Genomic DNA, 25,418 nt, shown 5'->3' with positions numbered 1-25,418 from the left:
GAGAAACCAGATAAAAGGAGGAAGAGAGAGAGTAGAGAGGCCAAAGAAAAGGAGAGAAGGAGAGGTAGCTACCTGTAGATCGCCCAATGTATTGATATAGCAAAGGGAAGGAAATAACGTTCTCTTGCTCATCGGAGGGAAGGGGTTTTCTCTTGCTCGTCGGAGGGAAGGAGCTCGGTTGAGGAGGTAGGGCACAACGAATAAAGGAGAAAAATGAAAATCACTCCGATAAAATTTTCTCCCCACTTTCCAACTCTTTTCTTTTCTCTTCGAATTCTTTGATTCTTTGAGAGAATTTTTTTTAACTAAAAGAGAAAATAGTTTTCCATCTTGTTTTTTTTTCTCTCCACGATTCTCTTATGCCAAACAACAAAAAATCACTTTCTTTATCCTTTTCTTTTCTTTTATTTTCTCTTATAGGGGTTCCAAACAGACCCTCACAAAAAAGAAAAGAAAAATAAAAAAATAGGGAGAGAAAGATATTCTCTATTGTTTGGTAGTAGAAAATCATTGAGAGAAAATCACTTTCTTAGTTAATAAAATTTCTCTCACAAAATGATGGAATATGGGGAAAAAATAAAAGAAATAGAAACTTGAGAGAAAATCTTAGTCATCAAAATTTAAAAAATTATTAATTTTTTATTTTTTTTATTTTTCATATGTATCCAAACATGTGAAAATATATTTCTCCCTTATTTTTCATAGGAATCCAACAAGAGAAAAAAAAAACCTCTTTTATTATATTTTCTCTTTTTTTTTTTTTCTCTCTATTTTCTGTGTTTAAAACACAACTTAAAGACCTAAAGAAGAGTAAGGTAGTGAATGATTATATCCGGGAAAAGGGCCTTATCCAGCCAAACCCTAGAGTTACATGACGTATCTGTATGAGACAATTAGGTTACGCACGAGGCAGAGATGCTTCTTTCGACAAGTTATCTTTTGCTCGATCTATTGCTCAGGCTTGCCAAAAATAGAAATCGAGAATCTCGGAGATCAACGGTCCAGCTCTCAACGTGTTACAAGAGTGACGAAACCTGCTAGGCCATGTTCCCTTTGTTGGAAGGAGCTCTACTCAGATTTAGTCTCTCCGAGTAATTGTTTTTACCTTACGCACTCAGTAGTCGGAAACGGGAAAGAGGAGCATTTAGTTTCATCTCTCTTCCCCATTCTTATTCAAATCTCAAATCTGAATAAACAAGCATGGAATTCAGAGCTCCCTTCCCGCCGGTGAAATTCGCTCAATACGGGTAAAAACCAAGTCAATAACTTCCTTCATGTGAAAGCATAAAAACAGAAAATCTAAATCATCGATGAGAAAAAAGAAGACTTAACTACTCCGGACGTTCTTCTGCTCTCTTTCTTTAAGGTTACGCGTTCGAAGGAGCCACAACAGCAAGGCTCATCCACCGCCGGAAAACAAGTTTATGAGGGGAAAATAAAAGCCTGGGAAGTTGTAGTCGACGACCAGAAGCCACCGGTTTAAAAACAAGAAATTGACAGATCAATCAATCCCTCCATCCGACGCCGACGGCATCTGACACTTGGACGGTAGGCAGTATCAAACGAGTAATGACGGGAGTGAAGAAGAAGAAGAAGTGACTTGATTAAGGGCATGTGCTTTGGAGTCGCGATTGACCAAAAGACGCCATTTGTCGAGTCTCCATTTCGTTATCCACTAATTTCTCTTTAGAAGATCCGTTAATTCATTAATTAGATCCTCCAAGCTCGTACTCAGACAATCCTGGCCGTTCGATTCTGTCTTATTAGTTCGATGATTTCAACTCGTCTCCCATCTCTTGATCGGTTTCGTGGATTAGTGAATTTGGCAGTGGCATTTTGGTCATTTGAGAGCCGTTCGCAACGGTTTCTCGGTCGCGCTAAAACCCTAAAGCTAGGGGACAAGACAAGTAGACGTTACAGAACGGACAGCGCTGGTGCTCGCCACAGCAACGAATCTAAATCTAATACCCCCGACGTTGCATCCCTAATCCACGGATTTTTCTAAATCTAATTCCTACTCCGCTATTGGCTTAAAGCCATGGGCCCTAGTACTGGCTCTCGAATAGGATCTGGTGGTTTGGGGACTACCGATTGATTTAATACAGCATTTAAGCGGAAATAAAACCCTAAGGCTTCTTGCGAGAACAAATCATACCTACGGATGGATCCTGGCCGTTGACTACTCTATCTGACGCTACTGATTTCCTGTCCCGTCTCGCTTATCATCCCCGCCCACCTCACCCTGCTACTCGCTCCCTTCTGCTTCAGCTGGAGCTGTGATTTTTGCATTTTTTCTTTTCCCCCTATAGCTAATGGCGAAACCGATTACAATCGCCTCCATTTCACTGTCGAAACCCTAGAGAAAAACTCATCTGTTGTTCGCTTCCGCTCCGATCTTTGACTCTCTCAGCGAAATTCTAGCTCGTGCAACGAATAGCCCGCTCACTGAGCTCGTTCCGTGCTCGAATATCAAATGAGTTTTTAGGTTTTAGGGTTTTTGTGTAGAATAATGTTTTCAACGGCAGCTCGAATGTGTAAATTTATCTTCATGAGATTTCAGTAACGGTATCGGAAAAAAAAACGGTGAGCAGGTAAAGCCGCCTTTTCTTTTCTTATTCCCCTTGTTTTTCCTGGATATTATTTGTTCGAATTTTCCCTTGTGGAATGGTCACTGAGAATCCATTAAAGATGTTGTCTGAGCTGGGAATGCGACCATTGATCGGAGGCGGCGCTGAGGGTTCCTATGGTGAGGACTTAGGAAATGAGCTGGGGGCGCTTCTCAGAGAGCAGCGAAGACAAGAAGCCAGTGATCGTGAGCGAGAACTCAATCTCTATCGAAGCGGCTCCGCCCCACCGACCGTGGAAGGATCGTTATCAGCTGTTGGAGGTCTCTTCGGTAGCATTGGAGATTCCTCGATTTCAGAATTGTCCAAAAATAACGAATTTTTATCAGAAGAAGAGCTAAGATCTGATCCGGCTTATCTTTCTTACTACTACTCTCACGTCAATCTAAACCCTCGCCTTCCTCAGCCCGTTTTGTCCAAGGAGGATTGGAGGTTTGCACAAAGGTTGCAGGCGGGGAGTTCAGGCCTCGGGGGGATCGGTGATAGGAGGAAAGTAAATAACGGCAATAACAGGGCAGACGATGGAGGGAGTAGATCGTTATTTTCATTGCAGCCGGGATTTAATACGCAGGAGGAGACAGAGGCGGAAGCTAGAAAATCTCAGGCGAACGAGTGGATGGAAAGGGGTGGAGACGGGCTGATTGGTTTGTCGGGGTTGGGACTCGTTGGAAGACAGAAGAGTTTCGCCGAGATTTTTCAGGTGAATATTATTTTATTTTTTTACTTGGCTGATTTTTTTTTTTTTGCTTTTACGTGCTACTGTTTTATTGCTAGCGCTGTTGAAGGTGCGAGGCTGGAAAAAATGTCTTCTTTCACTAATTGCTCCTGGCTTAGACTACACAATGGTCGTTTTGTAGAATATCTTTATGTTTACTAGTTTCATGGTTCTTGCTTTCCTTTTTCCTTGTTTAAGTGGAGAAGGACGAATAGTGATGAGTATAAGTGATTTAAAATGCATTTATATAGAATGTACACTTGCTATTTTTTCAGTTCTGCTTGTTCCTGTTTTTTTATTTTCAGGCCTTATCATTTTCTATGATATAATTTTTTTAAACTGCGCAGAATCTTTTGTAAAGCGCTTATTAGGGAAATGAGTATCTTTTTGTGAAGCTATGTTCATCTGTCACGAGGTTATGGAGCAACTGCATTATTTGGTTCTTCTGCAACTCATTCAGTTATTACCATTTGAATTACTTCGTATAAGTTGTCGTATCTCATTACGTGTCACATTCCTTGAAAAAAAGGGATAGTTAAAGTTATTTCTTTGGTCACAATGCTTGATATTCAGCTCACCTAATCATCAGCCGAAGCTGACAGCCATATTGTCTTTCTTAACCTTCTTGTTAAGTAAACTTCTGTTCTCTTTTCGTGTGTATAGAAGTGTAAATTGTTTCCTTCTTTTTATGGAAAGATTTGATAGGAGCATATAAATATTTGAATTTAGATGCCAAAGGTAGTTTCTGTTAATTCATCTATCACCTCTTTCTACTATTAGAATTATTATGCATCTTATCTCAGCTTCAGTTGAAATGTGTAGCTTGATGCGCAGGACCCATATTTTCTGTTTTAATGAGTTTGATTCCTTGTTGGGCTTTAGCTGGACTCTTGGCTCTTAGATGCCTTACTAAGAGGACACATTTTAATTTAGGGAGATTGATCTCTTTGAGTAGCATCCTTTTACATGATTTTCTGGATTATATTGTAATTTGAGGAAATTTACAGTAGCAGTTGTCAGAAATATTATATTTGGACTTTAAGGTATTTGGAGCTGTCAAATAAACAGATTATGCGAGCTTTAATTCATGATTTTTTTCTTTGTGTGCATGTCAACCCTAGGATGTGTGATAGAGCAGTATTTGTTTTTTCATCCCATCTTCTTTACAAATTTTATTTCAGTGTGTTTGAATGAGAATCTTAGCTGAAATGTTTGGGATGATTGTGATGTTTCTTTTAAAATGCATGCAATAGCTTTGGGTGAGCTTGGTTTTAAGTTGAACAGAGATGCATTATGCTTGGTAGGGTTAGTAGGGAACATTTGTTTGCTTAAATTGCTTTTAAAAAGTTACAGAGATTGGAAAAAATAGGATATACTGTCGTACATGCCATGGATCGCAATGTGGCTGACACAACCAATAAGGTCCAACTTCTTTAATTATTTGGTTATTACAATTGTAGGTAATTTTTTTTTTGAGAACAAAGGTGTGAATGTAGGTCAATTTTCTTTTACTGCCTAGTATCAGTAAATAGAAGGTTGAAGATGAAAAAAATGCGAGTTTAGTTACTTTTTTTCTTGTCCTTTTGTCCCAACTTTGGACAGGATTCCTGCTTTGCTCTATTTTAGGCTTAATTCCCCATTCAAAATTGTGCGTTGTTTTATTGTCAATCTTTATTAATGTATTAAGATTTTTTTACCTGAGCTTTTCTAGCTTCTCTTGAAATAAGATTCTTTTGGATTGCAGGAAGATTTGGGGCATGCAACCCCAGTCTCCACTCACCCATCTCGTCCTGCCAGTCGTAATACTTTTGATGAATCTGTTGAAACTCTGACTTCTACTGAAGCCCAACTTGCTCAGTTGCACCATGAGATCACCTCTGGTCTGAATGTGCAAACAATAAATGGAGGTGTTCAAGGAATCGGTGGATCAAAAACTCAAAGCTTTGCATCTGCTTTAGGTGCATCTCTCTCAAGAAGCACCACCCCTGATCCCCAGCTTGTGGCCCGAGCTCCCAGTCCTCGTCTTCCACCTGTTGGTGGAAGACTTGATAAAAAAGCCATCAATGGTTCTTCCTCATTTAAAGCCTCAGAGCCCACAGATCTGGTTACTGCATTGTCGAGCATGAACTTATCTGCAAATGGTGTGGTTGATGGACCAAATAATTTAAAATCTCAGATTCAGCAGGATCTAGAGGAGCATCAGAACTTCTTGTTTGATCTTCAAGGTGGTCAGAACCATATGAAGCAACATCAATATAGTCATAATAAAACTAATGGAGGAATTTTGGACCGGAAAAGTCCATCTTTGTTGTCTGAAAGTCCTACTGTTTCTACTACTAACTCATATCTTAAAGCTGCCTCTTCACCCAGTGGAGCTAATTCAGGTGGTTCCCCTTCTCATTACCAGAATGTGGAGTCTACAAGTCCAGCATTTGCAAACTATGGTTTAGGTGGGTATTCGATTAATCCAGCACTGCCATCCATGATGGCAAGTCAACTGGGTGCAGGTAATTTGCCTCCTTTGTTTGAAAATGCGGCTGCTGCTGCATCTGGCATTGGTGGGCCCACTCTTGACTCTAGAGCTCTGGGAGGAGGTCTGCCTTCTGGAACAAATTTAAATGGAGCTGCTGCAGATCTGCAAAGTCTCAGTAGAATGGGAAGTCAAGGCACAACAGCACTTCAGATGCCACTTATGGACCCTTTGTATCTCCAGTACTTAAGGACTGCTGAATATGCAGCACATGTTGCAGCTAGCTTTAATGATCCTTCCATGGATAGGAACTACATGGGGAATTCCTATATGGACTTACTTGGACTCCAGAAAGCTTATCTTGGGACACTTCTTTCACCACAGAAATCTCAAGCTTATGGGATGCCTTTTGTGGGTAAATCAACTGGTCTGAATCATGGATACTATGGAAATCCTGCTTTTGGCCTTGGCATGTCATATCCTGGAAGTCCTGTCCTTCCTGCATCTCCTGTGGGGCCAGGTAGTCCTATAAGACATGGTGAGAGAAACATGCGATTTACTTCAGGGATGAGGGGCTTCAGTGGTGGTGTTATGGGTTCATGGCACTCAGATGCAAGTGTTAACATGGATGAGGGTTTTGCTTCATCTCTACTGGAAGAATTCAAGAGCAACAAGACTAAGTGTTTTGAACTTTCAGAGATTGCAGGTCATGTTGTTGAGTTCAGGTACATAAAGGCTGCCAAAGTTTCAATATTTTGTCCTAGTTTTATATTCTTTCGATAACGATCTGATTCATTATTTCTGTGGGTCAGTGCTGACCAGTATGGTAGTAGATTCATCCAGCAAAAGCTTGAAACAGCCACAGCAGAGGAGAAGAATATGGTTTTCGAAGAAATCATTCCACAAGCTCTTTCTCTTATGACTGATGTCTTTGGGAATTATGTGATCCAGAAGGTTTTCTTTAGATCCTATATATATTTTATTCTTTTGTTTGGAGACAGAAATTAATGATCTGACATAGTGTTTATCTTCTCTCCAGTTTTTTGAGCATGGAACTGCGGCTCAGAGAAGGGAACTGGCGAATCAGCTTACTGGACATGTGTTGACACTTAGTCTTCAAATGTATGGCTGCCGGGTGATCCAGAAGGTATTTTGTCTTGTTCTTGTTCAGGTTTCTGGTTATGATTATAATTGAAGTAGTAGACCTTTATGAGACTTATATGTATGTATAGGTCTGATTTGTTGGAGGTTCATAGACAAGGCTCTAAATATAACTGCTTTGTGCACAACTTACTCATGGTTGCAGGCAATTGAAGTGGTTGATTTGGATCAGCAGGCGAAAATGGTGGCTGAGCTTGATGGTCATATTATGCGGTGTGTACGCGATCAAAATGGGAACCATGTCATTCAAAAGTGCATCGAATGCATTCCACAAGATGCTATTCAGTTCATTGTCTCATCCTTTTATGATCAAGTTGTAACATTATCAACCCATCCATATGGCTGCCGTGTCATACAGGTTTTCTCAATATCTTCTACTCTCTTTGGGGAGCTAAATTGCTTACTAATAATAATATATCTATAATCTCTCGGAGTTGTTTGTGTAACAGAGAGTATTGGAGCACTGTGATGACCCCAAAACCCAGCATATCATGATGGATGAAATTCTGCAATGTGTTTGTTTGTTGGCGCAGGACCAGTATGGTAACTATGTTGTACAGGTTTGTGATATGTACTTTTATGGATGCCTCTACAGAATATCAGCTATCGAAATAATCACTGCTATTTGATTCTTTTTGTGGCTACCAGTCCATGAACTCCTACCCTCGCATCCAATGCAACTTTAAACCACTGATGCTCGGCAAGGACTAGTTCCAAATACTCAATGCTAATCTCCTGCCATTTATAATATTTGCTTTCTTTGTATTCTGTGGTGTTCTTATGCACCTGGTGATCGAATATCTACTTTGCCTGTAAACAGCATGTATTAGAGCATGGCAAGTTGCATGAACGTTCTGCAATAATAAAGAAATTAGCTGGGCAGATTGTTCAAATGAGTCAGCAGAAATTTGCCTCAAATGTTGTTGAGAAGTGTTTAACTTTTGGTGGGCCTCCTGAGCGGCAGATTTTGGTGAATGAGATGCTGGGCACTACTGATGAGAACGAGCCTTTGCAGGTTTATCAATGGCTTATTCTTGATGTTTTGATGTCCTCTGTTTCTGATTGCATGAGATAGTGTGATGTTATTTTTTATTGCTAAAATCATTCGAACATACTGTTTTATTTATATATGTTATTATATTTTGCCTGCTTAATTTTACATTTCTGCTGCGAGGTACATCAAGTCATCTTTTGTTTGAACATGTAATTATCCATGTGGATGTTTTTCCCTAACTATTTATACAAGAGGGCGGAAACCAGAGATACTGGGTTTGCATTTAAATATGCTTTTTACTTCTGGATTGTGCATCAGGAAATGCATGGTAGAGTACAATTATGGTATCAAAAAAGGACATACGTATAGCTTCTTGAAGCAAAAGGCTTTTTCTTGTGGCTAATTTTCCTAGAAAAACTACCCAATTAAATCATCCAAATGAGATTGCTCTTTTACCCTGAGGTTGGACTAGGCTGGTTTACATGCTAACAGTAGGTTTATGTTTTTTTTTTGGATAGTGTAGGTCAATTTGAAAGAAGATATTCTTACATGGATCACAGAACTGACAGAGAGAAGTGGTTAAAAACTAAATTTAACTAGTGTCAAATTATAACTTACAGATCTGAGGAAAGCATTAGATGATGCTCTCTCTCTCTCTCTCTCTCTCTCTCTCTCACTGCATATCAAGTAGGTTCAAATGAAAAAAAAAAAAAAGCATGTTCCTTCACTTGATAGAAAGCAGCTCTTCTTATGATTCGGTTGGCTCCATTGAAACAACCTGTTTCTCCTCTTACTCCACTTAGTTGTACTGTTGTCTGAATGTTTTCCAGGTTGTGTTTGACTGTTGTTTGTTGAAATAGGTTAATTTTCCTATTTTGTTGATTGGCAAATCTACTAAATATTAATGTAATTAAATTTCTCGTGCACAGGCAATGATGAAAGATCAGTTTGCCAACTATGTTGTGCAAAAGGTCCTTGAGACCTGTGATGACCAACAACGAGAACTTATCCTATCCCGAATAAAAGTGCACTTGAATGCACTAAAAAAATATACTTATGGAAAGCATATTGTGGCACGTGTAGAGAAGCTTGTTGCAGCTGGAGGTAGGAGCATTCCTGTTTTGTTTCTTTCGTATTTCTTCCTTTTACTCTTCTTCCTATATTGTAATTCATTAGCAAATACCAAATGGTGGTAGATTGGCCACTCTGGGGGATTCGGAGTCTCGTGGGGCTCTGGGTCAGCTTTGACGGCAAAAATCCATTAACATATGGAAAAAAAACCATTCTCTGAAGCAAATGAGTGACCACATAGTAGTGTATAGTATGGAGTCGGATCTTGCATGTCATTTTGTCTTACACCAGCTCTCTTGCTTACAGAAAGGAGAATCGGAATGCAGTCTGCATACCCGTCATCTTAGATGTCTAAGAAAAGAAAGTTGTTGTACAGCTAACTGAGGCTAGGTGTGAGCTTCCTCTTTCTCTCTACCCATCTCTATCTATTCAGGCAGGTTCAAGCTGTTTGAAAATAAATTTTATTCTTGTACTGAGAACTGTACATTCTGTAGTTTGAGGAGAAAAAAAGGCGGAAGTTTCTAATGGTGTAAAAAGAAGAAAAAGGAGGTGTAGTGAATATAACGTGACTGTACAAATGTTGCCATGGAGGGCCAGTTGGTTGTCTTCGAGTTAGGCCAAGTTTTTCTTATTCTAATTTTTGTTTATGGATTGTTGTAAGTACATTTTTCTAATTCAGCTAAGTCCCTTGTTTGATGAGGACAAGCTTTTACTTAAATCTCTTAGTTGGTTGATGACACAAATCTCCTTGCTATGGAAAATTTGCTATATTGTGCTAGAGTTGAGACTTTGGTTGGTGGCAAATGGAGGATAAGAGCAGCAGCCGCGACCAAGTGGCAAATTGATTCAATATCAACTTGGCAGAGTTTTCAAGAGGAAATATTCAAGAGGGAAAGCTGTTCACCGTTCTTTGCACTAAAGCTTGAATCTTTCCAATCATATCATGAACTACAGGAATGAGAATAACAGGTGCCGTGATTGGGTGCTTTAAAACAGTAGGAATTCTGATGCGCCATTCCATTCCATTCTTTTCTTTTCTTTTCTGCTCTGCCACTCACGGTCTAAGAACGATGTGACCAGTAGTAAACAAAGCCACCTGCAAGAAGGCGCTTTGTTTATCTGATTCGTTTTGTTTCCAAGGTTGTCCGTTTAAACTAATAAACTGCATAAAGTAAGAAAGATGCATACATACCTAATAGCTTGAACCTGAAGGCAATTTCTGGTGATGTAAATACTAGGGTGAGGGCAATTTATTTTCCATTTGAAAGAAACTCTTATAGAGAGAATGTCTCGATAAAGACGATGAGGAAGATTGTGATGTTGCTGATGTTAGTATGTGAACTCAAGAGAGAGTATAGCTAATAAGGGTTATACAAATTAGTCCTCAAGAAATGGAAGAAATTGATGAAAGAACATTGATAGGGGTAAGTGGGTTAGGTAATAAAGATGGGGGGTTTCAGCAAACTCAAAATACTAAATAACCCATTGAAGATGGAAACAATAAGTATTCAAAGGTGGTCCCATGCAAATAAGATCTCATAGTTTAAGCAAAATCAAAATGTGGACTTCACATCATGCATGTGTATAAGAATAAGATGAGGACTCTCTCACTCTCTAGGATTAATTTCCTTATTATGGCTTATTAATTGCTAGATTTAGAGAGATGTGTAATTGGAAACTTTGGAAAAGTTTATTTTTAATATAATTTGTTGTGTTCTATTATAAAAGGACCATACAAGAGCAAGGAATACACCACTTTCATAATTTCCTCTTCATATCAATGTGCTTCCCTTTGGTTCTATCTCTAGTCTCCTCTCTTTCTTACATTTTCTCCTCTTCTCTCTTTCTTCCATACTTTCTCCTTGATAGTTAACATGATATCGAAGCGAGCAAGGTTTTAAGATGGAGAAGCAAAAGAAGAAAAAGAAGACGGAGAAGTAGGGGAAGAAAAACAAGAAGAAGAAAAAGAGAATAAAGAAGTTTTTTTCCTTACCCTTTAGTCATTCTCCTTAGACAACACTTGTTTTTGTCTTTGGGGTTTGTATCATCATACTAAAATTTTCATATTTCAATTATAAATTACTTAAAAGATATTTTTTACTATAGTTTCCAATTGAAAAGGATTTTTGTCATTAGGAGTTTTCTACAAACAGAAATCGACATCAAAAGTAGCAAGGGTTAAGCAACAGAAAGGATTCGAGCATTTATGAAAAACTTTAATTTTCAAGACATTGTGTACCATTAAGATCCAGAATTTATATAGAGAATTATATCTCAAAAGAAAACATTATGAGTTTATTTTTGAACCCAACAAACTGTTTCTCAATGCTATGTTTCCATATATACATATCAACATTAAAAGAATCAAAGGTCATACTAGAATTCGTGTTGCACATGAAAATCCAAAATTTAAGCTAATTTTTTCCTTTTTTTTTGAGTTGTTATTCTTGGTTTAATCAAGTTTCCTATTTTTTTAAACTAATCAAATATTGACCAAAGCATATCTTTCATTTCTTAAGAGTTTCTATTTTTATATCTCAAATTATTCCCTCTTCTTCTACTCACATGAACTAATTTCCTATTTTGACAAAGTTTGAAATTTCTGAATTAAAAGGTTTTATTTCCTCATTCTAAATTATAAATATATTTGCCCTAAAATCCCCTTTACTCCAAAATTTATTTCTTAAGTTTGTTTTCGAAATTTGTTTAGTGTTAAAAAAACGATTACCTTACATGAGAATTCTATTTTTAGAATTTTTTTAATTATTATGTTCTATTTCAAAACTTTATTATTGGATTTTGTTTTAAAATTTCCTCAATAATACGAAGAATTATTATTTTTTAATCTCCCTTTTGAGTGAAACATGATCATTTTTCATCCATCTATTGGTCTAAAAGCATCTATTTCCAATTTGGAAGTATGAAAATTGATATATTTTTATTCACACCTTTGAGTTCCTCAAAATATTTTAAGTTATCATTATTTTAAAAAATCACTTTGGAACAATGTATAAATACCCGTTACCTACAAGAATAGTAGCGTGCCTAATATACAACTTAAATAAATTATTTTATTCTTTTTAACCCAATGGTATTTTTTGCTTACCTTTAAAAAGTGATAAACTCTTTTCATTGCCCAAAATTAGGTCGAACCGCCTTTACATTAGGGTTGTCATTTAAGACTAGAGTTGGAGTTTTGTCATTGTGTTAGGGGTGATTTTTTTTTTTCTCTCATTTATTGTATGCAAGATGGGTATCTTGGCAAGGAACAAGGAGATGAGTAACAGAAGAAATACAAGAATGAGATAACAAATACTGAAGGATTCCACAAGTTGTGGTAATCAAATTTTATGTAATAAAAAAAATCTAACAACAAAACAACAAAAATATTTTGATCCTATAGATTTAACGAGCATATTTAATGAAGAAGATCTACTTAATTCTTGAATAGCAAAGATGAGATATCTCTAACCAAGCAGTGTTCAAAGAAATACTTGCTAAAGATAATAAAAGAATCTAGTGCGAATTGTAATGAGGGTGGATGGCTTCTGCTTTTGTGTGTCTTTGTTTCGCAATCTCGCATTCATTTTCCTGAAAAGAGTAAGCTTACAAGGTTTATCTTCCTCAAATTGCAACAAGATACACACAAGGAGATAACTCTTCAATCTTTAGATGAAAAGGGATGAAGCCCTTGCCTTGTTCTTCCACACCAAAACTTGGAAAGACGACGCAAAAATATGATATTTTTTTAACAAGAACAATCTTAATCCTCTTCCTCTTCAATCTTTTGCCCGAAGCCTCTCGGACCTGTTCTAGCTTTTGCCTTCTTTTTCTTTCTACCCCTTTTCACCTTATCATTCTCCTCTTTATCAACCTTCTCTCTTTCCCTCTTCTGCAAGAAATCTGACACTGCGATATAGATAACCTGAAACGAACCACCACCCATCACCCAGTCATTTTACACGAACAGAACAAGCGTGCAAATCATCAGCAATTTCATTTAAAAAAAAAAACAAAAAAAGGCAAAGATGAGTTGACTACCCCAATTGTTAGAATGGAGAGGGCAACAAAGGCTGCTAAGAAGAGAACATAAATAATGGTAGAACTAATGCTCTCCTCCGTGGAAGCTACTAGTGGCGATGGGTCGACTGCGGTTTCTGAAGGCAAAGCATCAGTGGAAATGGCGAAAGTTTTCCGAACTTGGGCGTTCTTCAGAGAAAAATTGAGGCTTGACGGTGGATAATCAAGCAATACTTTCGATTGGTAGAATGGGGAAACGAGAGCAGGAGAAGGGTGGAGAGATGGCTTACAGAATTGAGTGGATAAACGAGGTCTCGAGTGAACGAAGGGTAGATGAGATGAGAGAGAGACGGATGCAGCCATTCTTTCTTCCGTCTAGAGGTCCTCCTCGTTGCAGAGGATTCGGCTCTTCAATGATCAACATGATAACGTAACAATAACATTACTGCCATCAGGTCATTCCGATTTCATAGGTCTGGGTCTAGATAGAAAACTGCATGCGGGTCGGGGTCAGAATGATGGACCGGTCAGGATTTTATAGCGGACCGTGGAGTTCAGTTGCGTGTCTGACCGACTTCGCCTTCCACCGTTCTGCAACATTCTAGCCTTCTCCAGAACCCTCCGTCTTTTGCGTATTTATTTCCAACTTTTGAAGCTTTGTAATCTTGATTCGGCTGAACTAATTTCCGAAACTGTTGTAACAACTTTTTATTCTCCTTTTCTTCTGTTTGTTGGATCTTCGTTTCAGAGTGCTTGGTTCTCCATTCATGGCGAGCGACAAACCAAATTGGGATGGATTACTCAAATGGAGTATTGCTCATTCAGATGGAACTCGTCCTCCTCAAAATATCAGGTTTTGATTCCTCTTCTTTTTGTATTTTGAGTTTTATTTTTTCCCCAAAATACGAGAGGAATGTCCACTAACTGAATAATCTCCAGTACTGTGTTCTGGAACTTGTTGTTGTGAACTTTAAGCTTCCTGTGTGATTCTTTGTGTAATTTATGAGACTGCCTTGTTACCTTGATTTTCTGTATGAAGTTTAAAATCTCGAAAGCTTAAATTTTAGGATCATGTCGATCTCTAGGGTTCTTAACTAAACAATCTGCTATATTCTTTAAAAAAATTCTGCTACTCTATTTGGTACTTTTTTCTGCTCTACAGTACTACATTGGCAAACCCTTGGTAGAGAGTTCAATAGTTTTACTAGAAATTGCTGGCTGGCCATTTTCTGTGCTAGAATATTGGATCTGAACTGGGTTCTATTTATTTTCTTGTTAGTGAGGAGGATCGTAGATGGTTCATGGAAGCAATGGAATCCCAAACTGTTGACGTGATTAAGCGAATGAAAGAGATTACTCTTGTTATGCAAACTCCACCACAAGTATTGGAAGCTCAAGGTGTTACTTCAACGGATATTGAAAGTAATTATGTTTAATTTATGTTAGTTGGGTGGTTTGTCTTTTTGTGACCATAGTACTTTATAGTGATGAGCATTTGCTGGCTGGTTGCTGTGCAGATATGTTGGATGAATTAGAGGAGCACGTTGAATCCATTGACATGGCGAATGGTTGGTGCAATTTGATATGTTGAAATTATGCCTTTTATTGTGATGCAACTCTAGTTTAAACTCTGTCAACACTCCGTTGGAATTTGGTCATACATGTCCAAAGACGAAGTTCTTGTCATTTTACATTTGTTGACTTAATCGTGTAGTTTGTTCTACTATATTTGCATACAAACAGTACACAGTCATTTTCCTTTAGGGACAGTTTAGAGATAGGAATCAAAGTTGTTAAGGTTTCATGAAGAATCACAGTTCAGTGACAGTTGAGGCGGAGAGAGACAAATAGATGGAGAGAGATTGAGGTCAAAAAATGGGAGGGGCGAAAGAGTCATGCATCAGTCAACCTTTTTAATCCGTAACTGTCCTTTTCTTTGAAATGCAAGGTTTAAATATTTGTATGTTAGTAAGCTGACAGCCTTGCTATAGCTATTTCTTATGTCTATGATATTGTGTTCTGGAAACAGATCTTCACTCCATAGGGGGATTAGTTCCTCTTCTTGGCTTCCTGAAAAACCCAGTTGCTGGCATCCGAGCTAAGGCTGCAGATGTTGTTACAACCATAGTACAGAACAATCCAAAGAGCCAACAACTTGTTATGGAAGCAAATGGTTTAGAGCCACTCTTATCCAATTTCGTTTCTGATCCTGATGTCAAAGTTCGGACAAAAGCTCTTGGTGCAATATCCTGTGAGTATTCTGGAGCAGCTTCTTTATGTCCGTGTTAGGAGACAAGTTAAATTAAAAGTTTTCTTTCTTTTTAGTTCTTGATAAGTTTCCTGCAAACATAACCTTACCTGTAAATTTTGTAGTTCTTGTATGTCAATTGCCAAGGTGGGATACTTGGAGTTTGAACTATTCCTTTGCTTATGACAGCTTTAATTCGGCACAACAGACCAGGAATTGCTGCATTTCGTCTGGGCAATGGTTATGCAGCGTTGAAGGATGCCTTGGGTTCAGAAAATGTCCGGTTTCAAAGGTACTGAACAGGCATTGCTGCTTAATTCACTCATTTATTCTAAATATCCTGCAAGAGCATTAACATGTTCTCTATGTCTGGCACAACTAGGGGATTCAAACTCATTTTTCTTCTAGAAGGTTTTATTGTCAGTCAATAGAGAACAAACATTATTGCTCTCTTGGGTGGTTGATATTGTGCAACGCTCTCCTCAGTGTTGAATGTCTATTTTTTACACAGTGAGGACTCTGGGGCCTACATATTGAAACTGAATAAGTGGGCTTGCTTTAAATGTCTCTGATCTCTTCATATAAGTAGTGTGATACTGAAAAAATACTAGTTCAGATGCCTACTTATAGCAGTTGAAGGAAGAGTGATTTTGTCACGGTATTGCTTTTTGGAAAATTTTCACTTGCAAGTTGTAGTGTACCCCGTTTTATGATTGCTCTTTGTTTGTCAGAAATAATTATCTCAAAGTAACTAGGTACTGTGGAAGCTCCAATTTTTGGTCGCTTGGATGATTGGAAGACTGCTTTAGTATATGAATTCATGTAGGAATATAGGAACCCCCTCGTATTGACATTGCCAGCAATTCATCTTTAAAGTATTTCACTTGTTTCTATCCATATGCTCTCAAGTTACTCTATACTATGTCTTAGTACAGCATGCACAAAGCTCTCTATACCATGTGAGGTCATTAATACTGCACTCTTTAAATCTTGTGCTATTCGAATTAACAGGAAAGCTCTCAACTTAATCCAGTACCTCTTGCATGAAAATGGTTCTGACCGCAATGTGGTTATGGAGACTGGATTTCCTCGTGTCATGATGCATCTAATATCCAGTGAGGATGGTGAAGTACGAGAAGCTGCGCTTCGAGGTCTCCTGGAGCTTGCACAGGAGAAGGGTGGTGTGGGGAGCAGCAGTTCAGTTGAAGATGATGAGAAACTCAAGCAAATCCTTGAAGATCGGATCAAAGGCATCAGTTCAATGAACGCCGAAGACCTTAGTGCTGCTCGCGAAGAGAGGCAACTTGTGGACTCACTGTGGAGAAACTGCTATAATGAGCCTTCTTCCCTCAGGGAGAGAGGTCTTCTGGTTCTCCCAGGTGAAGATGCGCCTCCACCTGATGTTGCTGGCAAGCTTTTTGAGCCCCGTCTTAGGGCTTTGGCAGCAAATCCAGCAGCTAGTGCCCCTGCCCGCACACCCACCAATGTGGAAAAGAAAGAGACTCCCTTGCTGATAGGCCCTGGCCCCTCGGCATCTGAGCGCTCCCATGTTGAAAGCAGGCCAGATCATAACGTTGAGACTCAAAATCACCAAAATTGATTTATCACTGTGAAGATCAATGTAGAACAGCTGACTTCGCTGGTATCAATGTAAGTTTGTTTTTCATATTTCCTTACGTGCTCCGGTAGAAATTGGGCGTGCAGATAGTCTTCTTCTCGTGTTTCCCTTTCACCTAAACTTCATATGTTATAATAGAAAAGCAAATGAAGAAATGTTCGAAATTGCTCATGCGACATGTTCTTATTGCTACTAGGCAAGCGAGCGATGAACTCTTGCCTAGCAGCCATGTTATTTTCTGATTTGTTTGGAGGAAACTCTTCCAAATAGGGTAAAGGGTACACGCATGGCCAGGTGGCATTGAGCCGAGCCGAGTCGAGTTTAATTTAAATATTTTGAACTCGAGCTCGAGCCGAGTTTCGAGCTTAAAATTGTTATTGAGCTTGAGTCCAATAATTTTAACCGAGTTCGAGTTGAGTTCAATTATATGTCTCGAGTTCGAGTTTTAATATATATTTAAAATTTTTTAAAAAATATATGTCAAATAAATTGTATAAAAAATTTTACATATATTTTACATAATTGGATATATATTTTATATAAAACGGGCATGACCTCTACTTAAAATTGAGCATAAGGGTGGCATAGAATCCACCTGAGTCTGAACCTTCCTATGTTCAAGCCGTGTTTGATTTAAAGATTTCGAACTCGATCTTGAGTTGACTTAGGCTCATCGATTTCGAGCCTAATAATTTCAACCGAGTTTGAGTTCGAGGTTAACCTATATTTAATATTCTACAAAATATATATTAAATAAATTATCTATAAAATTATGCATACATTTTAAAAAAAAAGAATGATAGGGGACAAAGAGTAATAGTCTTTATAAAGTATTTCTATTAAAATGTCTTTTTAATTTTTTTAAGAGCATGAAGGGACAAAGAGTTTTTTTTTTACTTGTTTATTATCTCGCACGTGTGACTTTCACACGTGTGAAATTGACTTTACTCTCAGGGGGTGGGGGGAGAAATTATTTCTCCCAACTTAGGTAACTCTCTCTGAGAAATCGACTCTAGTTTTCCATTGAGAAGACGCGGAGTGAAGGTGTGGCGCCGGCAAAGACCTGTCATTGGCGACGGAGGCGACGACGACGAAAACAAAGGAGGCAAAGAAATCGGAGGGAAGGGGATGTAGCGGCCGACGAGGAGCTGTCGACGGTGACATAAGCGGCCAGAGTGGCGGACGGGAGGGGCTCGGCGTTCCTCCCCCCTCTCCCCCGCTCTCGCTCTCGATCCCGCTCCTGATCCCGCGACTTGCCCGTTAACGAGCCGGCTCGCGATCTTTTGAGTCGAACCTTGATTCGTTCAAGTTCGGCTCGTTAACTCAAATGAGCCGATCCCGAATCTCAAACTCGGCTCGAGATACTGAATCGATCGGAGACGAACCGAGCCGAGCTCTAGCAGCTCGCGAGCCGGCTCGGATCGAAGCCACCCCTACCGAGGATTGCTGTAAAAGTTGTGTTGAGACATAAAGTCCACGCTTGATTTTGCCCCTCTTATACGTAGTTGCGCCTAGTGAGATCGATCTTGTAGTACAAATGGTTTCAATATGGTATCAGAGCGGGTTTGTTCCAGGTTCGATTCCCCGCGTTGTCATCTGGGTGTTCCTGTGTTTATGTTGGGGTTCCTAATGTTCATTCTGAGCTCCATGCTTCCTATGAGGGGGAGTGTTGAGACATAAAGTCCACGCTCGGTTTCACCCCTCTTATACATAGTTGCGCCTCTCACTAATAGGTCGATTTTTTAGAAAGAGGTGCAACTACGTATAAGAGGGGCTAAATCGAGCGTGGACTTTATGTCTCAACACTCCCCCTCACGGGAAGCATGGAGTCAGGAATGAACATCGGGAACCCATCATAAACACATGAACGCCTAAATGACAACACGGGGAATCGAACCTAGAACAAACCCGCTCTGATACCATATTGAAATCATTTGCTCTAAAAGATTGACCATTTTGAGAAGGCGCAACTTGAATATTAAAAACATGCAGCCAATTCCAACAAGTAGTACTGTTGAGAGCCTGCAAGCTGCAAAAGTGCATAGGTGAGATGGAGGATGAAGCCATAGTGGCCAGACACCAAAGCTGAAGACTATGCAAGTCCAGTGCACAACAATAGCAGCGACGGCCAAGGCCAAGTGCAACGGCACGACCCAGAGGCGTGCACGCATATGGCCGGCTCGGTATCAGCTGCAGAGGAAGAAAACATACTTGAGTTTGCCAGACGGATGACCAAGCAGCAAGACGCGCAATGACCCTAGCAACCAGCCGAGACAGAAACTGTAAACACAACAGACGGGCGCGCGGCGCATAGCAAGCAGAACGCGCACGCACGGCCCAAGCAGAAGGCGCATTGGCATTTGGGGTTGTCGAAGGTGAAATGCGCGTCCGACATGGAAGCTATGGGCGCGCGAGCGCATGAAGCAACAACACGGGCACCTAGCGCATTTGGGGTTGCCATGCTGGTTCTGCAATGCGCGCGTGTGTGTGCATGCAAAGTGGCAAAATCTGGGAGGTTGCATTTTCGGAGGAGATTCTTCTTTGGCCACTCCCATACATTCCCTATTGCAATTAAGACTCATTTTAAGTATGATTTGAATGTTGATTGGGCGGCTAAACGTATGGAGACACTTAAGACGTCTATATACAGGATTAAATCCAAGAGGTAGTTGTAAGGGATTAAATCAAGGGATTTGAATGGGGAGAAACTCTCTTCTCATTGGATGGAAGGGAGAATCTCCAGGGGGTCGAAGCCTTTAAATACCAAGGCATTCGACCCTTGTAGATTCATTCACTAGCTTGTAGAGAAAGCTTGCAGAGCACTCGAGGGAGAGAATTGTAGAGAGACTCTGGTCCTCCCACTTGGACGACCAATATTGTATTTTCAATCATCAATACAAGGTATTCTCCCCCTCCAATCCTTTTGGTTTCCTTTGTTTTTATATTGTTGTTCGACCTGGGGGGGAAGGAGCATTGTGATGACGATTTAGGGAAGAAGGTTGTACTGTTTTCGAAGGACTGAAAGCAGGCCACATGAGACTTAGAATTTCTGCCAGCCTAAAGGAGTTTAGGCTCGTCTAAGCCCGTGACAAACTCGTATCAAAGCATACGTTGCAATTAATGACTTCCACAACTGGAGAAGATGCTTCAAGAGGCAAAGAACAAGTAAGTGACATTAACTTTCGTTTTACAACTCTTGAACATCATTTGGATAACGTTGAAAATCTTTATATGAACTGGGAGGAGTTCGTTCAAAGGACGATTGAGGAGCATCAACCAACTCCGAATTGACTGAGAGGATTTGAGGAAGACGTCCATTCAGCCATTGCCGTCATGAGGATGGAGGTGGAACAATTGGGGAAGGATGTCAAAGACCTCTCTGGGGAGTTGCTTGCAAGACTCTCATTGTGTGAACAAGCCTTCGTAAATGGAGGGGTTGTTCATGCACAAGCAAAGATCAAGGTGCCTGAGCCAAAGTCTATCACCGAAAAGAGAGACGCGAAGATCATAGATAATTTTTTATGGCAAGTGAAACAATACTTCCATGCTAGCAAGCTCACCAACGATCGAACAAAGGTTAGTACTACTGCCATGTTCCTGTCCGATGATGCAATTATTTGGTGGAGGAGGCGTATGGGAGATGAGCAAGATGGAGAAGAACCTGTTCAAACTTGGGACGACTTCAAGAGAGCTACAAAAACAATTCTTTTCGGAGGATGTAGAGTACCAAGCAAGGAAAGAATTATGGGCACTATCTCAAAAAGGTACCATTCAAGAATATGTGCAGTCGTTTACTTCTCTAATGTTGTGCATCTCCAATATGTCGGATGAAGACCGACTCTTCTCTTTTCTTGTTGGCTTTCGTCTAGGGGCTGAGCAGGAATTGAGAAGGAGAGATGTGAAAACACTAACTTCAGCATTGGCTATTGCTGAACAATTAAACAAATATGAAAGGAAACATGATTCAATTAATAAGAACAATACTAAGGACAATGGTGTTGTTAAGAATAATTTTAAAAAGAAGGATACAATGAGAAGAAGAAGACGGACAAAACAAAGTAGAAGGTTTGGTGCTTCATTTGTGATGGAGAACACTTCGCAAGGAACTGCCCAAAGAAGCGTCTCCTCAATGCTGCCCAGACCGAACTTGGGGATGGTGGAACTGAGCCTAGAATGGGCTCTTTAACATTGCTGAATGTTGTTCGTTCAAAGGGAGAATGAGACCCTCCACTTCCGGTAAGACCTCTTAAAGAACTTCTCTTTATTATATTAACACTTGTTGGACGCCTAGTGAAGGCAATGGTGGATACTGGCGCCACACATAACTTTCTATCTGAAGAGGAAGTTAAGCGTCTATGGCTTTGAGGGGAGAAAGATGATAGAAAGATGAAAGTTGTTAATTTTGCGGTTCGTGAGGTCCAAGGAGTTGCCAAGGACGTCCTTGTTGTGATAGGCAAGTGGGTTGGCTCTCTAAATTTCACTATTGTCCCCATGAACGATTTTAATGTAATACTGGGCATGGAATTCTTTTCAGTTTGTAAGGCTTTTATTATGTTGTATTTGGGTTTGGTGGGGATTATGGACGAAAGGGGTCCTTGTAGCATTTTTGAAATTGACGACAAAGATGTAAACAAAAAGGACTTAATGATTTCGGCCCTCCAGCTTAAGAAAAGACTTAAGCAGGGTCACTCTACCTACATAACATCTCTTTGTGCTATTGAACAGGTGGAGTCGACACCTACCCCCAAGGAGATTCAAACTATTTTGCATGAGTTCAAGGACGTCATGCCGGAACAACTTCCTGCCCAATTGCCACCTAGGAGGGGTGGACCATTGCATTGAATTAGAACCAGAAGCAAAGAAGCCAACCAAAGCACCATATAGAATGGCACCCAAGGAGTTGGACGAATTGCGCAAGCAACTCAGTGAATTGCTAGACGATGAGTTCATCAAACCAAGTAAGGCACCCTATGGAGCTCCTGTTTTATTTCAAACAAAGAAGGATGGAAGCATGAGGCTATGCATCGATTATAGGGCGCTCAACAAGGTAACTCTTAAAAACAAGTACCCATTCCACTTATCGTTGATCTATTTGATCAATTAAGGGAGGCAAGGGTCTTCACTAAGCTAGACTTGCGTAGTGGATACTATCAAGTCCGAATAGCCGGAGGAGATGAGGGGAAGACGACCTGTGTGACCAAGTATGGGGCCTATGAGTTCATGGTTATGCCTTCTGGCTTGAACAATGCACTTGCCACTTTTTGCACTCTTATGAATGAGGTATTTTCGGAGTACTTGGACCATTTTGTAGTTGTATACTTGGATGATATATTGGTGTACAACAAAGACTTGGAGGAGCACAAAGAGCACCTTCGCAAGGTGTTTTTTACTTTAAGAAAGAACCAACTGTATGTAAAAAAAGAGAAGTGTTCATTTGAGTTGCAAGAAGTGTCCTTTCTTGGACTGGATAGGGGGAGGACGGATTTGAATGGACAGCAAAAAGGTCGAGGCCATAGGGATTGGCCAACTCCCACTATGGTGCGTGAACTAAAAAGTTTCTTTGGTCTTGCTAACTATTATAGGATATTCATCAAAGGGTTTTCAGCACTTGCCGCCCCCTTGACTGACCTTCTCAAGAAGGACTATTCTTGGCATTGGACAGAAAGATGCCAACAATCCTTTCAGTGACTCAAAGACTTTATGATGGCCGAACCAATGCTGCAACTTGCTGACTTTAGCAAGCCATTTGAGGTGTACACGGATGCCTCAAAATTTTCCATTAGAGGAGTGTTGGAGCAAGAAGGACACCCTGTCGCCTATGAGAGTAGGAAACTCAATGAAACTAAGCAACGATATACTGTTCAAGAAAGGGAAATGACCATTGTAACACATTGTTTACGTACTTGGAGGCACTATCTATTAGGCTCCAAGTTTATTGCAAAAACTGATAATGTTGCTTCTAGCTACTTCTTGACGCAGAAAAAACTCAGCCCGAAGCAAGCTCGGTGGCAAGACTTCTTGACCGAGTTTGACTTTGAGATGATGTATAAGACGGGGAAAGCTAATGCTGCTGCAGATGCCTTAAGCAGAAAGACGGGTTCTGCTATGCCTTTTGATGGAGAGAAGGGCAAAAAGGTATTGGCACACATACAACGCATGACACCAGAAAGCATTGCTGGAATGCACTCAGAAAGCATTCAAACTAGTGTTACACAAGCCAACAACATTCCAGTACAAGCTAGCAACGAGCCAACACAAGCAGCAGCAAAATCACATTTTTCACATGCAACAAGTGCGGCACAGCAACAGGTGCACGCGGAAGTAACGAACACGCACATACAACGACATGCACGCACAGAAATGGAACGTGCGCGCGCGGAAGAGGCAGAGGCGGGCGTGGTGCTATGCGAACAACGCTCGACAACCCCAACTTGCGATGCGGCAGGCAGTTGGCCCTTCACGTATGATGTGGTTGTGGCTGCACGAGACGGATATGGGTGCTTTGCATGGACTCAGGTACGCGCAGTGTGCAGGAGGCGAGCGCCCGTGCGAAAAACACTTACGGTGCGATTTTTGCAATCGAAACAGATGCCATTTTTCATTTGCAGGCTCTTTCGGCCATAACCCAAGTCAATGCCACTATTCTTGACAAAATTCGCATTGGTCTTCGCCAAGATGCCCAGGCTTATGGCATTGTGCAGGCCATGCATTATGTGAAACGAGACGATTTTGGCTTGAGGACGGACTACTCATGACCAAAGGTAACAGACTTTACGTGCCAAAGTATGACAACTTACGAGATGACCTCATGAGGGAATGCCATGATTCGTTTTGGGCAGGACATCCAGGTCAAAGAAGGACGTTGGCCTTGCTCTCTGGCTAGTATTATTGGCCAGACTTGGAGAGCGATGTGGAAGAATTTGTGCGCACATGTTTTATCTGTCAACAGGATAAGATCGAACAAAGAAAGCCCAGAGGCTTGTTACAACCTTTGCCCATTCCAAAACAGTCGTGGGAGTCTATTTCAATGGACTTCATTTCTGGTTTGCGCAAGAAAGACGAGCTAGGGTCTATCATGATAGTGGTGAACCGTTTTACGATTCGGCTCGGTTCGATTCGTTATTTATCGAGCTCGAGCCGAGCTCGAGCACTGAAATCGGCTCGTTTACCTTAACGAGCCGAGCTCGACCGAAGCTAGGTTCGGTTCGTCGGCTCGCGAGCCAGCTCGAAATGAGTCGGATCAGTATGAATCGGTAAGGGGATTGCAAACGAGTGGGGGAGCGGGAGATGGAGCGAGAGCGAGGGGGGGAAATTTTTTTCCTCCCCCCTTGTCACCGCCGACCCCTCCCATCGGTTGTTGTCGCCGCCTCTACCACCGTCGTAGCTGTTCGCCGGCGTCTATACCGCCATCGCAGCTGCTCGCCGGCCACCTCTGTGGCCATCCGTTCGATTTCTTCCTCTCCTTGCCGTCACCGTCGCTGCCGACTCCGTCACCGCTGTCATCCCCGATGATAGGTCCTTCCCGGCGCCGTAACCCCCTTCCCTCCGTGTCGTCGACGGAAAACCAGAACAGGGGAGAAATAATCTCCCCCTTCCTCGCGAGAAGATGATCTCGCACGTGCGAGATCATAAAATAAAAAAATAAAAAAAAAACTTCTTCCTGGAAAAAATTAAAAAAAAAATTATAGAAATAATTTTCTATAAACTATTAGTGTCTCATGTTTTTTTAAACATTTTTCTAATTGAAATTTTTTATTAAAAATCATATAATTTTCTAAGAATGATTTTTCATACCAAGATGGGGTAGAAAACTGTATAGAAAATTTTTGAATAAGTATTTAACAGTTGATGCTGTAATAATTTTAGCATGAAGCAATTTTCATTGCAATTTTGTGTTTGATATTTTATTTAATTAAAAATTTATCGATAAGTATAATAATATATTAGATTGATTATTAATTTTTATTTATTTCCCTAGAAGAGACAATAAAAGGTCCATTTAACTTTCCTAAGAAAATTTTAGAATATTTCCAGTAATTTTCTAATAAGTCACTAATAGTAATAAAATTTTATTTAAAGGTTTTTTTGGGAATATGTATCATAGGAAAAATATTTTTAGTTTTTCCTAGAATATAAATTTTTATCTTGGGGCACTAAGGAGGCCATAATAAATTATGCCCTCATTCAAAAATTACAAAACAAGCTAGACAACAATTGGAGTAAAAAGTATTAATATTGGTGTATTTTAATCCATTATTGAAATTCAATCCTGAACCTCCCCTATCATTATATTTTTAAAAAATGTATGCATAATTTTATATATAATTTATTCAAAGCCACCCCTACGTGCGAGATCATAAACAAGGAAAAAAAAAACTCTTTGTCCCTTCCTCATGGCTCTTAAATAAATTGAAAAGATATTTTAGTAGAAATACGTTTCTAGAGACTATTAGTGGTTTTTTAAATAAATGTTGAAAAGACAATTTTAATAGAAATA

The 25,418-nt window shown here is 40.0% G+C and overlaps 2 protein-coding genes across 5 annotated transcripts; both read left to right on the top strand.

Annotated features, from left to right (window-relative positions):
• Positions 1–2,176: 2,176 nt before the first annotated feature.
• Positions 2,177–9,734, top strand: LOC137935079 (pumilio homolog 2-like). 3 transcript variants are annotated; one of them, XM_068779746.1, is made up of 10 exons: positions 2,177–2,591; positions 2,689–3,324; positions 5,084–6,534; positions 6,622–6,763; positions 6,849–6,956; positions 7,116–7,328; positions 7,420–7,530; positions 7,791–7,985; positions 8,894–9,068; positions 9,342–9,734. In XM_068779746.1, the coding sequence occupies exons 2-10, from the start codon at positions 2,689–2,691 to the stop codon at positions 9,380–9,382; spliced, it is 3,072 nt and encodes a 1,023-aa protein (XP_068635847.1). In that variant the 5' UTR covers positions 2,177–2,591; the 3' UTR covers positions 9,383–9,734. The 3 variants fall into 3 exon arrangements, with proteins under 3 accessions (XP_068635847.1, XP_068635838.1, XP_068635829.1); XM_068779737.1 differs by having other exon boundaries at positions 2,177–3,324; positions 9,342–9,425; positions 9,530–9,734; XM_068779728.1 differs by having other exon boundaries at positions 2,177–3,324.
• A 3,900-nt stretch (positions 9,735–13,634) lies between these two features.
• LOC137941932 (hsp70 nucleotide exchange factor FES1-like) lies at positions 13,635–17,006 on the top strand. 2 transcript variants are annotated; one of them, XM_068787551.1, is made up of 7 exons: positions 13,635–13,687; positions 13,804–13,908; positions 14,335–14,477; positions 14,573–14,623; positions 15,085–15,306; positions 15,493–15,595; positions 16,315–17,006. In XM_068787551.1, the coding sequence occupies exons 2-7, from the start codon at positions 13,823–13,825 to the stop codon at positions 16,901–16,903; spliced, it is 1,194 nt and encodes a 397-aa protein (XP_068643652.1). In that variant the 5' UTR covers positions 13,635–13,687; positions 13,804–13,822; the 3' UTR covers positions 16,904–17,006. The 2 variants fall into 2 exon arrangements, with proteins under 2 accessions (XP_068643652.1, XP_068643661.1); XM_068787560.1 differs by having other exon boundaries at positions 13,636–13,908; positions 14,335–14,453.
• The last annotated feature ends 8,412 nt before the right edge of the window (positions 17,007–25,418 follow it).

Source organism: Aristolochia californica, unplaced genomic scaffold, assembly GCF_029961685.1.
Source record: "Aristolochia californica isolate CCGP_79_NKW_82.1479 unplaced genomic scaffold, dmAriCali1.0.hap1 SCAF_10, whole genome shotgun sequence".
In the NCBI taxonomy this organism is placed as follows: Eukaryota; Viridiplantae; Streptophyta; class Magnoliopsida; order Piperales; family Aristolochiaceae; genus Aristolochia; species Aristolochia californica.
This window is presented reverse-complemented; position numbering and strand designations above follow the sequence as displayed.

Coding starts and splice junctions, on each gene's coding strand:
- LOC137935079 (XM_068779737.1), top strand. CDS start 2,665: ATGGTCACTGAGAATCCATTAAAGATGTTGTCTGAGCTGGGAATGCGA. Junction 6,957..7,115: donor GCTGCCGGGTGATCCAGAAG/GTATTTTGTCTT, acceptor TCATGGTTGCAG/GCAATTGAAGTGGTTGATTT. Junction 7,329..7,419: donor ATGGCTGCCGTGTCATACAG/GTTTTCTCAATA, acceptor TTTGTGTAACAG/AGAGTATTGGAGCACTGTGA.
- LOC137941932 (XM_068787551.1), top strand. CDS start 13,823: ATGGCGAGCGACAAACCAAATTGGGATGGATTACTCAAATGGAGTATT. Junction 14,478..14,572: donor TACTTCAACGGATATTGAAA/GTAATTATGTTT, acceptor GTTGCTGTGCAG/ATATGTTGGATGAATTAGAG. Junction 14,624..15,084: donor ATCCATTGACATGGCGAATG/GTTGGTGCAATT, acceptor TTCTGGAAACAG/ATCTTCACTCCATAGGGGGA.